The sequence below is a fragment of the Ruditapes philippinarum genome, unplaced genomic scaffold (genome assembly GCF_026571515.1).
Source record: "Ruditapes philippinarum isolate M1 unplaced genomic scaffold, ASM2657151v2 ctg3159_1_1_1_1, whole genome shotgun sequence".
Classification (NCBI taxonomy): domain Eukaryota; kingdom Metazoa; phylum Mollusca; class Bivalvia; order Venerida; family Veneridae; genus Ruditapes; species Ruditapes philippinarum.
In genome coordinates, this window is record NW_026853707.1 from 277,095 (window position 1) to 291,767 (window position 14,673).

The 14,673-nt window shown below is 32.4% G+C and overlaps 2 protein-coding genes across 2 annotated transcripts in view; one reads left to right on the top strand and one right to left on the bottom strand.

Annotated features, from left to right (window-relative positions):
* LOC132737599 (dynein axonemal heavy chain 10-like) overlaps positions 1-5,282 on the bottom strand; it is a 69,644-nt gene extending 64,362 nt beyond the window's left edge. The window contains exons 1-4 of the mRNA XM_060724929.1: positions 4,800-5,282; positions 3,369-3,530; positions 969-1,141; positions 364-588 (exon numbers count right to left, since the gene is read on the bottom strand). Of these exons, the coding sequence (XP_060580912.1) occupies positions 364-588; positions 969-1,141; positions 3,369-3,530; positions 4,800-5,022 (783 nt within the window). The 5' untranslated portion in view covers positions 5,023-5,282. The remainder of the gene's footprint in view (positions 1-363; positions 589-968; positions 1,142-3,368; positions 3,531-4,799) is intronic.
* Positions 5,283-9,525: 4,243 nt separating this feature from the next.
* On the top strand, positions 9,526-13,573 carry LOC132737588 (serine/arginine-rich splicing factor 2-like). Its single transcript, XM_060724900.1, has 3 exons — positions 9,526-9,578; positions 11,383-11,706; positions 12,702-13,573. The coding sequence occupies exons 1-3, from the start codon at positions 9,541-9,543 to the stop codon at positions 12,709-12,711; spliced, it is 372 nt and encodes a 123-aa protein (XP_060580883.1). The 5' UTR covers positions 9,526-9,540; the 3' UTR covers positions 12,712-13,573.
* The last annotated feature ends 1,100 nt before the right edge of the window (positions 13,574-14,673 follow it).

Below are 14,673 nucleotides of genomic sequence, written 5' to 3' on the forward strand. Positions count from 1 at the left end.
GACTTTTGTTGATCAAGTCAATGCTTAAGCAACATGTGGTTGTTTTATCATCCTTTTGGGAATGGGTCTTGTCTACAAAATTGGGAAAATGAAATAAAATTGAGCTGCAACAAAAGCCTAATTGAGACTAAATGATTATTATTGGGAAGAATAGGAATTTCAGGCAATTTCCAACAAGTATGTTTACTGGGTCTAGCTGTCTAAACAAGGAATGCTAAACCTGATGTTAAGGCATACTTACTAAGAAAATGAGAATTATCTGACAATTTCTTTTGAAAATTATTGTGATCTTATACCAATGTGCTTTCTCTATACAATTGTTATTACTACAGACAATCGCATGCATATAACTCAAAACTTTACCTGGGCAATAATGTGCTCCAACATGACAAGTGAATGTCCATTCAAAATTCCCATCTCAAAGTAGTTAGGTAAACTTTCCTGGGCTTCTTCCTTGGTATTGGGTAGAGGCACCATACCAGGTGTGTTACGTATAAAGTACATGCTGTCATGATCAGCAAATTCCTCTGGTAGATGCTGGTAACACATGTACAGGTATGTTCTCAACACTTTCTGCACAACTATTTTCTAAAAAAAACAAACAAATACATTGATTTCTATAAATAAAAAAGTAATTTATCCCAATAAAAACAGTTTCATATCACTTTTAGATCTGCTGTGAATCAATGGTTCCAAAAAATTTCTATTTACATTGGAACCTATTCATGCAAATACTCTGTTTTGAAAGGAAACCAGTGGTCTTATTTGAAGAATTTTAATTTACATTCAAGACCATTATATGTAAACTATTATCTAATTTATCAATCAAAAGAAAAAAAATCTTGAAATAAATGATTTAGTTTAGCAGTTGTTTTGTTTATTGTTATCTAAACAAAAAATCAATTTAAAACTTCTACAAAGTTTAAAATAAAAAAAAAATAAAATTAAAATATTCAGACAATTCTTACTGTTCTAGGGGCCTTGTCCTCTTCCTCTTGATCTTCCCCTTCACCTTCTTCTTCCTCTTCATTCTTTGATTCAGCTACTTCAGGTGTAGGTGCCTCAGGTTTTGGTGTAGGAGTTTCAGACTTGGCCTCACCTCCTGGTGTGCTGGCTTTACGCCTCTTCTTACCACTTGCACCTATCATCAAAGGAAAATAGAAGGTGAAGAACAGCTGATGTAAAACATAAAGGCTCAGTTTTAGATATACATCAACAACAGTAACAAAGAGTGCCAACTAAGGCTCTACAAAATTTCAGATTTCCAGTACCAGGGTTCGACATTAACGGGGTCCCGGGATTCCGAGGATCCCAAAAAGTCGGGAGGAATCCCTGTGATTCCTAGCTGGGGATTCCGTTGGGATCCCTGAAAAATTGCTGTGTAAATTTTTGAAATTTTCTGAATTAATATCATTGAATCACAAATATTCAAGAAAAGTGGTTCAAGAAAGAAATGAAAAACCCCGCCGGTAAAAATTACACTCTTGAATTATGTACGCTAGTTTTTCTTTGTGCAGTGACTCATTTGTGATATATATTAACGAAAAAATTGTTTTGGCAAAAGAAACATTCTTGAATAATTTGATATCATGCATTGACTTCATAAAATAGAGTTGTGAAAATTCAAAAAAGAAATGTAATTATCGTATAATTATTACACAAGCGATGTGTACTTCAAATTTGTGTTGATCAGCAATGCCGGCGGTAGCTACAAAGTCATCCAGTGTTTGTTGCTTGGTTTTTAAATTGCCAAAATTCGGCACTTGTGATCATTGTAAATTTTCGTCAAAATTGTGAAAAAAAGATAACTGGTGTATTTTTTTTCCATACAGTAAACTACAGCAAAAGAATAATTAATAAACAAAATAAAAAGAATCCATACTTTTAAGTTTAAAATCCTTTTTGAAACTCACAGCCTTCAATGCTTAAAAAACATTGTCTAACTAAAGTCTACGGTCACGCAATATTTACCGACAAGAAATAGAAAAATCCTTAGGTGAAACATACAGCAAATGACGAAATATACAGCAAATGACGTATATTTCATCTGACAGTGCTTGTTGTGAACTACATGACTGCTGTATGCGGTGAGTGCCTTTGATGTGACAGGTGTCAAATCTTTCAAAAAAAAAAAAAATCAATACACAGGGAGGAAAGGGATCGGACATTTCAGTGTAAAAATTGAGAACAATAAATTTGGATATTGCACATCCTGTCATGGACTTGGAGCAACTTATTATTTTTAAAAATGAAATCATTTAAAGGTACCGTACTTGTAATGCAAACAAAACTTTTTCTTGATATTTTTATTAGCTTATGTAAAAAATTATCAAAATATTTAATTTACAACAATCTATGGGATTTTTCCTTTTAAACACAAAAAAAGTAAGATGGAATCAAATATTTTTTTAAAGTGATCATAATTAAGAATTTCTTTAGAAATGACATGAAAGTAAATAATTTTCTAAAGTTATCCATACCAGACCTTTCTGGAATATGGACCCTAAATTAAAAATCATTACATGTAATTTTTTAAAGATCTACAGATGATAAGTGGGCTCTATTTCAGTGAACCCTAGGCTATCTGGGAAAATGTTTCCCCAGTTCCTACTTAACTTCAAAAATTCAAACCACAAGTCCCTTGCATTATACCTTCATTTAGATACAGAAACTGGTTCACAATTATCAACTCCAGGGAGAAAACAGGTTTTAGCAAAATAGCTATTTTCAAATCCAACTCTTTTTCAGTGAGCTTAATGTTATTCTGCTTCCATGTTCATGTAAAACTATATTATTATTTAATATTTTCTTAGCAGTCCAAATATATATATACTGGTAAAGTAAACACTTTGAAACACTTTTAAATATTTAAACAGCAATATTTCCAAAGGGCTCATAAACTTCATTTTCTGCATCTGAAACAAGACAATATATCCTGTATGTAGTCTCAAAAATAAAAAGAATTTGAAATCGAATTGATGCACTCCCTTGCTATTCTTCGCCTTCATATTTTACTATTTTGATCTGAGGAATCCCTGACATTTAGGAGGAATCCCTGAATTAAATCTCAGGGATTCCTATGGGATCCCTGGTAAAAACAGTTAGTGTCGAACCCTGCAGTACCGTACCGTTCTACAATACATACTGTGTAATTACATTGTTTAATTATTAAATTGTCAACCAATTGATTGATAAATAAGTACAACAAAAATATATGATCACATTATTTTTACACTGATATAATTTTTCCAGAGTCAAACAAATTTAATTTAAGTAAATGTCTATATCTGTCAACATAAAAATATTGTTTAAGTGGTAAAAAATGAGTAATATATGTTGCAACTAAATACAAATATTTTTAAACTGACCTTTCTTTGCACCTTCCTCAGCCTCGCCTGTGGGGGTAGAAACTCCTAGGGCTTGCTCTTTGGGTTCAGCATCCTCTGCTGGTGCTGCATCGCCCTGAGCTTGTTCACCACCTTCACCTTCTGCAGCCTCTTCTTCTTGTGTTATATCTGGGATCTCAGGCTCTGCAAGTTAAAGGACATCAATAAAAAAAGAGGTAATATTGCCAATCTCTAGGGCTGTCATTGTTTGTTTGTTTCAATTTACGCCTTTTCCAACAGTATTTCAGTCATATAGGCGGGTAGTTTCCTAACCATCAGTCCTGGAGAGTTACGCCAGTACTAGCACTAAACTACCAAAGCATCTCATGGGGATCGAACCCACGCCAAAGAGGTAACTGGATTAGAAGTCACCAACTCTAATCCCTCGACCACGGAGGCAGTCCAAAGCTGTAATCGATATTCATCAGCCAATACAATATTGATACACACTTTCACATATTGATACAAGCTAAAAAAAATTTTATTTCTGTTAGTGAATATTCCTCTCTTAGTATTTTGGATTTTAAGAGAAGTCACTTTTTTCTAGTCTTCTTGGCTAACTTGAACTTTGAACTCCGTTTTCAAATGTCAATGACAAAAATAGCAAAAAAAACAAACTTTCCGTAAGTTTGTAGTATTTGTAATGTGTAATACAAGCATGCATAACACAATGATCCCAATTTATAACACACATATAAATGTTTTTCATTGCATCTACAAACAAAGTTGATATATATCAATGTATCGTCGATATTTATCTCTCGATATATCGATACAAAATTTTCCATCAATGACAGCCCAACCAATCTCCATGGTCAGCTTTGAAAAGTACTATTAATGTGAGTGCAGCAATCACAAACACTATCCGAACATTGCAATGGCACCACCAGTGGAAAGAAGCATTATGATAGCATAGAATGTAAACTTAAGTTATTGTATATTTGATTTCAGTTTCTTCAAAATGCTTAAAGCAAGCACTGTCACACAGCGTTCCCAGAAGAGTGCAGTGGAATTGCTGTAATGACCCTGTAGTGACGCAATAAAATCTCCTAGCTACAAAACAGTCAGTAACCTTGAAGTTGAAAACGCATTGTGATTGCTCAGAGAAGGCAATGAATTAACCGTGCGAGTGCTGACAAATACAACACACTGTCGAAAAACAAAAGAATGCGAATGCAGTACTTGGAGATTTGTTAAACAGTAGCAGGGGTTTTATGTCTAGATAAATTAAACGTTGCAGAGGTCTCTTTTTTTCTTTTTTTTTTTGCGGGGGGGGGGGGGGGGGGGGGGAGGGAGTTTCCTGCTCTCATCTTATCAGCTAATTTTCTAAATAACTTTATCAAATATAATTGTTGATGTCTAGAAATAATAAACTGATATTGGAATAAAATAAAATACTGGCAAAATATTTACCACATTCAACTTCTACTTCCTCTTCTTCCTCCTTCGTGATTTTATAGAAAACAATCGACGATTCATTTTCTTCTGGAGTGTCATTCAAAAATTTCCCCAGCTCTCTTTCCCAAACACCATCATCACGATCTAATAGTTCTTCAAAAACCTCTAGATCTGTTTCGTTAATGTCTAGACCAAGATAAACTTGGTGCCGTATCCAATCTATTCGCTCGTCATCCATGATTTTATTCTGACATTATTTTTCAAAAGTTCCAAACTTCTCGAGACGCTGTCATGGAAAACAGGTGTCCGTCTGAATGTAAAAAACTTACTGATAACTTTCCGTGATTGAAAATAGTTCGAAATATCTATCAGTACCAGAATACTCTGTCCGTTATATCACCAACAAAACTAAATTTAATTACAATATATTTCATTTGCATACGATTTTGTTATATGGTGGTTCTGAAAGTAAAAATATCCAGAAGCGGAATAATTAAAAAAATCTGGAACTACTTTTGTGTATTTTCTCCATCGGCCATATTGTTACAAAATTCTCTTAGCAACGACGGGTTGCAGCAAAACCGGTCACGCACCTGTATACTTGATTGAAATTTATTGAACAAAATTCTCTAAAGAGCTTTAGGCTACATAGTACTAAATAAATGTTTTTGATCCTCAATTCATGAAAATTTGAAAATGTATTTTAACAGTATAATATTGTAAAGTTACCAAAAGAATGCAATTTATACATTATCAATGGCACTTACAACCTATGTAAATTGCTATATAAAGAGGTCAAAATATGCAAGAATAGCCCTTACTGTGTTAGTAACGTAGTAGTAATATATTTATAAATACTGAAAAAATCGGTCATTAATCACACATAACATGTAAATTTTTACTAGAATTTTGAATCTTCATACTTCCCTAAAATCTTAGTACATTTATCTCAGGTTTGATTTTATCGAAATATTTTTGCTCATCTGGAGGTGTGCAGCTTTAACTCCGTTAGGAGTGATAACAACATTATGTTGTATGCTGAATTGGACTGAATTAAGTTTTCTTAACAACATTATGTTGATAAGAAAACTTAATTCAGTCCGATTCAGCATACACCTTGAAAAACGTTTCCTTGATTGTGACATTTCTTAGACTATCTTTAATCAGGGTCTTTCAAATAGATTCTATTAGAAAGACCCTATTTTAATAGACTATTTTAATTTACGTCATTTTTGCAAGGTTTATTCACTCACCTGGAGGTGTTACTTTAAATTGAAATGAAAATCAATTATTTTTTTATTCATTATAGTCAATATGAAATTTACCAACAGTTACAACTGAATAATTTTAACAGTGGAATTATTAAGTTTATGTTTGTTCAAATTATATATAAGTGCAAAACTAAATTTTCTACATTTTCTATATTTAGTAACAATATTTTCTTGTTCAGATAAATGCTATAGTTTTAGAATAAAACTGTCAATTTATGCATTCTTTCTTTTTTGTGAATATTTATCTAAACTTCAAGAATAAAATTCAGTTAACAGTTTATTGATTGTAATATTATGGCAAAGTTTTTTGAGTTTGCTTAATAATTTATTTCTGCCTCGTGCGTCAATTTTTTAATAAGCCTTTTTTTAAAAATGCGAAATTGTACAAATTCCATAGCTTAGTTGCTAAATATCTGTTTAACTGAATGGTAAAAATGCTTGGTGCAATAAATTAAAAACTTGTTTATGAATGAGACAATAGTTTGTTTTTCTTCTTAAGATAATTGCATGTGGACCAGTATTACAGTGTGAGCATTTCAGGTAACCCCCTTTACCTGCTGTATTTGTGTAGTGAACTTGCCTTGTTTTGGATATGGATTAAGTTCATTCAAAGTTTGAGTGATTACATCAAATTACAAAAATTGATCAAGGAACAGTATTTAGTGTGGCCATACCATACAGATGTGCGACACTCTACTGGTGACGAAGGCTTATCAGTTTTGGTTATTAACAATCCTGAAAACGGATTGGTGACCTGCCTGGCTCTCGGCCATAAAACGTTAGTTTGAGCCTTAGTTTTGATCACAACCATATTTTCTCACGTCACACATATACGGCTGAGTTAACAGACTGATATTGTTAAAAATACTTCTTTCAGAATTGAGCTGACATAGTTATTCTCGAACATTCTTATTTCTAAGGGGAGGCATAGCCTACGTGTTCAAATCATTGCGCGGAGTTTGGCAAAATATAGGCGATTTATCTTCTGTATAAATTACTAATTGTCGTAAGAAAACACCTGGCGTGACTTACCTATTGGTCCATTTTCTATGAAATCTATACAGTGCAAAAGCTTAGAGTGTGCCCTTAACTGCAACATTAGAAACTTTAGAAACTTTTAAGCTCATTTAAAAGCCTGGCCTCTTAAATGTCTTCGTATCATACTCTTTTAAGCCATCGCATTATTTTTCCTTCTCTATATAAACTTTACGAATTTCGTAAAAAGGGACCATTTTCTGGAACCCATTGTGACCTACTTATTTTTCGGTATCGTTGCCAATTGACTAGAATAATTGCTAAGAAGGTCCAGTTATACATGTTATAAGAGTCTTGGCATAAGCTTAAGAAACATAGCCTCCCAATGTCAGCATGGCATGGGTGTTAGTTGTTATAGAAATTTATTACATGCTTTTCGATTGTTTATAGAAATAAATCAGTGAATTAAAACTGGTAATTTCACTGTTTGAAGCAGTGAAATTACCACTTTGATAATTTCATTGTTTTAAACTTAAGCCCCTTACGTTGTTTCAGTGAAATACCAGCATGCACAGTACTGGGTACCAACTTAATAACGTGAATGACGTCACGTTGTATTATTATTTAGCGCTTTTCGTTCAGTATTAGGTTTAATGTCTTTTTAAACGTTTCTTTGCATATAATAAAAAGAAAATTTGTTTAGTATAGTTTTGCGCCACTCGTGAAATATACCTTTAGGTGCTCACTCGGTGAAATATATTCCGATCTTACACTGAACTAAACAAATATCCTCTATTTAATCTTTCTAAAAACCCTATAAACTCTTCTAATTTTGTAAAAAGCAACACTTTCTGGAGCTAATTGTGACCTACATTTCGGTCTAATATCTTGCAAATTAAACAGTGCAATGGTTTGGAGCGCAATTTGCTCCCATGGTTCTCGCACAAGAATCAAGGTGGCTAGATGGCCGTGTTGTAATAGTCATCATTATAACAGTCAATCTTTAGAAATACAGCTAAACTTGACAATGAAAAAATGAGCATTTTAGTCACTTTAAAAACATGGCTTCCAGATGCCCGCTTGTCATTGGTATGACTTGGTGCATCTATTTGTTCTTTCTGTGTATATTGCAAATGTATATTTACTCTGCGATCTTCTAAAAATCACCATTTTCCGGAGTCTAGGTAGACCGTGATCTAACCTTATATTTTATTTTCCTTGAAAAATAAACAGTGCAATAGTTTTGATGATTCCCTTCACGGCAATAGGCTTTTTACTAGGCACATAAATGGTCACCTTATACCCGCGTATCAGAGGCCTGCTCGGTAATCCGTGAACAGGCTCGAGAGCTCTAGCTATAGATCTATATATCGAACCGAAATCTGTAACATTTTTAGTTTTGCCCTGTTTCATGTTTAATCTATTTTTATTTAAGAATCTACAATTAAAATAAAATATTTATGCGTGTTGACTGTCAAATCACATAAGACATTGCAAAAAGCATCATTGCGTAAAGTCACATCATGCACAACACATATGATACACAAGGTCAACAAGGAAAGGCGGCGTTCAATGAACGCAACCCCCATATGACCCAGCAACAAGAACCAACGGCAAGGAGCCCATGCAGGCGGACCCCAAACAAAAACAGGACAGGGCAAAGACAGAGCACGGACAGGTCAACCACTAAATGATAAATAATTTGCAACTGATTAGGAATTCAAAGAAAAAAACAATAGGCCCACAAAGGGAAGGGGACCGGGGAAGTGGGGGGGGGGGGTAAATCAAAGATTAAAGTATAAAAACTAGAGGCAATGGGGAAGATACTTACCGTAGACGAGAAAACAACAAGGGACACAAGCAAAAGTGTCACCAAACAGTATGAAACAACATAGATATATGTATACATCTGAGGAACACAGAGGGGCGCCGCCTTGAAACGGTCAGCAGCATAACAATGACTGCTGGGGAGTTTAAACCGGTAAATGAGACGCAACGGCTGTGTTTTTACTAGACATTTTTTTCATTGAAATATGAATTTCAAATTGTTTTTGCAGTGCATTTAATGATTGCCATCGTAAGTTCTGCATGTTACTTCATTTTATTCCTGAATAAGTGCATTCAATTGCATATTATCAAAAATAGAAGCTGCTTTTATTCACAATTTCACAATTTTGACTGAAAATGCACAGAAAATTACCGAGAAAATTCACATATCAATGAACATTGTGGTAGAAATGTTTTAAAATATTGAGGAACTGTACACTTATTTATTGTCAAAAAACAGAGCTCAAATCTGATGCGTAGTTATTTTAGAAATAATGTTTTAATGCAATTAAAAAACACAAGTTTGGTGCCCGCGAACTTTTGAATGCTAGTTCCTGATTGGTCGACTGGATAGTCGGCACTGATTGGTCGACCTACCCCCTGGATACCATATATAAAGAGCCTTGTTGTCAGGCTTGCACGTTTAGATTCATACATCTGCAGTTAAAGCTAACATTGAAAATATGCGCTCTGACAGGGAAAGAAAATCTTCATACTATTCGTAAGTGTTTTAGCATTTTAAACACTTGAATTAACGTATGAATATTATATCTTCAACCTATGCTATCCGGTTACTGTTATTTCAGTTTCATTTAAATGATTTTTTTATATTTCAATCGCGATTTCAGTCTGCTTCTACATCATAGTGGGCGGGGTAAGGTTTACCAACACAATGTTAATTTCTGAACCAGAAAAAAATATTGTATACTATTTCCATTGTTTAATTTTATTTCAAAAACCTTTATGTTGTTATATTGGTGCCGTTTAATATCGATATAGTACCGGTAAACAAAATAGTAAGTTTTAAAAATGCCGCCGAAAAAAACTTTTCAATCTGACAATCATGCAACTACAGTAGATCTACCTGAAAATTCTACCGAAAATGCAGTGCTCACAATAAGTTTTATTCAAAACACGATAAAGCTATAATAAAAGAAAGAAAAATATACATTTCTCAGACTAAATTGGATTGGAAATGACCATGCATCAAAATCAGATTGATTTGATTCCGCCACATTTTTCTTACTCTTAGCATAGCAACCGCCACTTGTTCTATTTATAGATTGTGGTTTTTCCGTTGATGGTAAGACATATCACATAATGATACAACATCTTTATATCAAAAATTATTTATTATTTAGATAATTTTGAACGAATAGACGATTTTCGTGCATGAAAAAAACCGATACAAGACATGTACATTAATTCATTTGCGGCGGACTATTTTCTTTAAATCCGCCATTGTATTTGAAAGCTATGTTTTGATTGGTTAGACTTCATGCGCAGAATCCGCTCCTTAGATACGAGTAATGGCCGCACAATTTGATTTTTGCATGTTACAGTGAGATTCTATTTTACTATGAATCTATCAATTTTTCTTCACAATTTTTATTTGAGGTAAAAAGCTCGATATTTTTTCTTTCCCAATTGTTTTGTAGTTTCAGATGACCATGTGCTTTTTTGAGGAGTTGACAATTTCTTTATGGGTCTATTCAACTATTATCACATTGCAAACAGCACCAGCAATCCACTATCACTATTAATATATAGTGACTAAATAAAGTAAATTACTACTGTAAAAGAGACATCAAAATATGGGGAAAAACAGCTCCTACTGTGTTAATAATGTGCAGTTAGATACTGCAAAATCAGTCCTTAATCGCAAATAACGTGTTAATAATTACATAATATTTTTACTTTTCTTAATAAATCTTAGTTCAGGCTCGAGCTAGCTTTAAGACCTGGAAAGAAATAATGTACGTGCATGGTCATAAACAAGGAATACATCTAGTTTAGTGGGTAAAGATAAACAAATAACAATATTAACACACTTGCTTCCCTCTCAACCCCGCCTTTTTACATGTTTATATTCAAAACTTAACAAATTTGAACTAAATTCAGAATAACCCTAATAATAGAAAGCATAGTAATTAAAATGCACCAACACTCAGTTCTGAGGTCCACTAAACTAGATTCTATCAGTCCTAAGATTTTACTGCAGTAGTGAAAAATAAATTTAGAATTCTTCATATTTTAGCTAAATACTGTTTTTTCAGTGCCTAAAATTGACATTTGTTGGTTTGAATGCTCAAGAAAATTGCTATATTTGAGTAACAATTACATAAATTTTTCTTAATTTGAAATTAGGACTAGCCTAAAGTTCAAATACAGATCAGACCTTCTACTTTATAGATCCAGTATCAACATTTATATTGGACAGTCACAGTTATTTTTACATTGTTGTAACATTATAATTTTTTTTCATTAATTTTTTTTTTATTTCATTTATTTTAATATATTTTCAGACAAAGAAGACGTTCTAGATCTAGGTCTAGGTCTAGACGTCCCAGGTCCAGGTCGAGATCTAGATGTACCAGGGACAACTGCCATTCCAATAGATGTAAGGCTCCTAGTCCCAGGTCGAGATCTAGATGTACCAGAGACAAGTGCCATTCCAATAGGTCTAGGACCCCTAGTCCCAATCGGTCTAGGGATATTAGACCTAGTGGTAGTGGTACTAGTTCTCTGGTCATCAAGATAGACCGGATATCTTCACCTGCAAGAGAGGAAGTGCCTCTATTACTTGATCAGCTCAACGAACCAGAATTCCCTGAGCTCTTCGGTACACAGTAAGTACTTTATACAAACTTTATACAATGTCTTTGAATAAAAAATAATTAAAAATTTACCTATAATTAGGTATTTTTAGATTGTAAAAATGTAACATTTTTTTCTATTAAATAATTACAGATTAACAGTCTCCTTTTTTAAGTAACAGTGATTTGAGTATTTTCTAATTATATTGTAATAATAATGATAATATTATAATAAGGAAATTATTTATGTTAATAGGCCCTTTTTCCATGTTAATCATCAAAAAGATGGAAAACATAGCTATAGATATATAAAAGTAAAATGAAAATGTAATTTTTTTTTATTTAAAGTTTAACAGTGCAAAATTTTACTATATTAATTTACAGCTCTGACAAAAACAGGGTTCGGGTTGGGAAAAAATGTATTTTAGATATCAATTTAATCAATTTTTTTCCCCAAAAAATATTTCAGAAAAGGGCCTGTTGTCACACTCATGTCATGACTGTTTTCATTGTTATTGTGAAACTTAGATTTATACTAAACATTTCTGTTATAAATTGTTTTATCAGCCTCACAAATGAGATGATCTGTCAGATGGAGGAATGGCGTGTTGAGGCTGAAGAGCACTTTGACTTCAGTCTCCTGCTGTCTAAAAATAGCAAGGACAGCAGTAAGAAAGGTGCTCATCTCAATTATATTATAATGTTTATTTATGTTTGTTAATGTTTTTTTCAGCCCTTCACCAGTGTAGATGGATTATTATTATTTTAATGTTGCATATTCGAAAATAAGATTTGGTCAGTCATTTCATATTGTTTTCACTTTAAAATAATCATGCATTCTATATACTTTTTTACTAAATATTTCCATTTATTTTCAGGTAATGAACTCCCAAAACAACAAATTTATAATTCTCAAATGCCATATGTAAAGAATGATGGCCTTTACAAGATGGAAGTGAATTTAAGTGTTGTTATTATTATTTTATAAAAATATCTTTGAAATAAACATGAGTTACTATATATTTCAGTGAGCCGTAAGCGTGGTAGGGACGATGATCCAGATTGGTATCCTGCTGCAAAACGGTCCGCCATCCACATCAACCCAAGTCATCCCAACTTTCGGAGGTATTTTTACTAGTTAGTTATTGTAGTGTAGTAATGCTGTAGGGGTGTAGGGTAGTTAGTTATTTTTTCTGATAAGTTTTTATCCAATGATGTTGTCAATAAACCCTTCAGTTAGTAATTTCACCAGTTTTCTGAATATCTAGCTATATTTTTGCCTAAATACTTCATTTAAAACATTGGGATCAAATTTTTTATCTAAGTATTATTTATTTATGTAGCAACCACTTAACCTGAAAATACTAACTTTTGCAAACCTTCATACAGATGTCCCAATATGAACTGTTTTACAAGTTACGTAACAGTACTTAAAGAAACATATAATTATGTTCATTTAAGTGTCAATTTTAGTTTTTAACACAATTAATTGGTTTGGTTTTATAACACACAGACACTGTAACGTTTATATAGCTTCTTTTAAGCTTTACTGTTGAGGAAGACATGAGGTACCCACACATCTACCCATGTGCATCATGTCATGTGTTCTATTAAAGCTAGCTGGATAGCTGGCACACATGAAAGGAAGCAGAGCCCCTGGTAGGATTCAAACCCACTGTAGTGTAGTAAGGGGGAAAGTGGTTTTATGTAGACAATAGAAATTTTATTCTAGGGGATATGTTGATAATTTCATTTTCATTTAAACTTCAATTTTCTTTCATCTATAACAAAATCTTCAGTGTCTTTTCATCATTTGATCTTGGTTATTTTGTTTCTAAAATTGATTCCTGTTTGAAATATTAGTGCTTAAATCTATCTGTTTATTAAAAGTTTAACATATTAAAATCAAACATAGACAATATCCATTTTAATATTTTATATTAATATTTATACCAGATTATAGGCCTACATTTTAATATTTTATATTAATATACATACCTGATTGAAGATAATATCACATTACTGAAATGTTAGTCAGTTCAAATGTATTTTTTTTTTTCTAGAAAATAGTAATTAACCAGAAACATTTTTTATAACGATAATTCTTTCAGGATTTCTTTATGGTAAAAACAATAATGCAATTTTATCTTCGCACAAATTGCTATAATCTTTGATGCTTTTCACTGACCTTTTAAGATAGTATTAAAGGCACCTTACTAGTAAGTAAGATCTAAGAGCCATACCTCTTCTTTCATTTTTATAAGAGTAGAGTAGATTTTAATTATGACTAAATGTTGTTGCCGTTTTTTGTGTGTATTAAAGTTTTTGAACATGATTTGAAGACAGTGTTTAAATTTAAATTAATTTAAATTTGAATTTTCAATTTTTTTAAACATTTTGGGTTTATCAAATTCATTGGTTTAAATAGTAGATATCAGCTACAGCATTTGGTAGATATTAGAATTTAAAAAGATTTAAAAAAAATACAAAAAAATATTAAAATTTTAGAAAAACAAAATAAAAAAAGAACAAAATTTTTAAAAAATACAAAAAAATGTAGATTTATAATTATATACATTATAGGTAGACAGGAGGTCAGTTGTCAAGTACAATAACTTAGGTATTAATTAGTGCATGGTAATTATACAGGCAGTTCTAATCTTAAACTTGTCTGTGGGAAGTACAGCTGTAAGGGGAAGTTGGAGACCTTATAGGTAAGGCCAAAGGGGAGGTCTGTGGTCATTTAGATAGTGTAAATTAATGGTCTATAGATAGTAAAGTGTGGTAAGTGTAAATTTATGGTCAATAGGTAGTTAAGTGGGTAGTAAAGTGTGGTAAGTGTAAATACATGGTCAATAGGTAGTAAAGTGTGGTAAGTATAAATTAATGGTCTATAGGTAGTAAAGTGTGGTAAGTGTAAATTAATGGTCTATAGGTAGTAAAGTGTGGTAAGTGTAAATTAATGGTCTATAGGTAGTAAAGTGTGGTAAGTGTAAATTT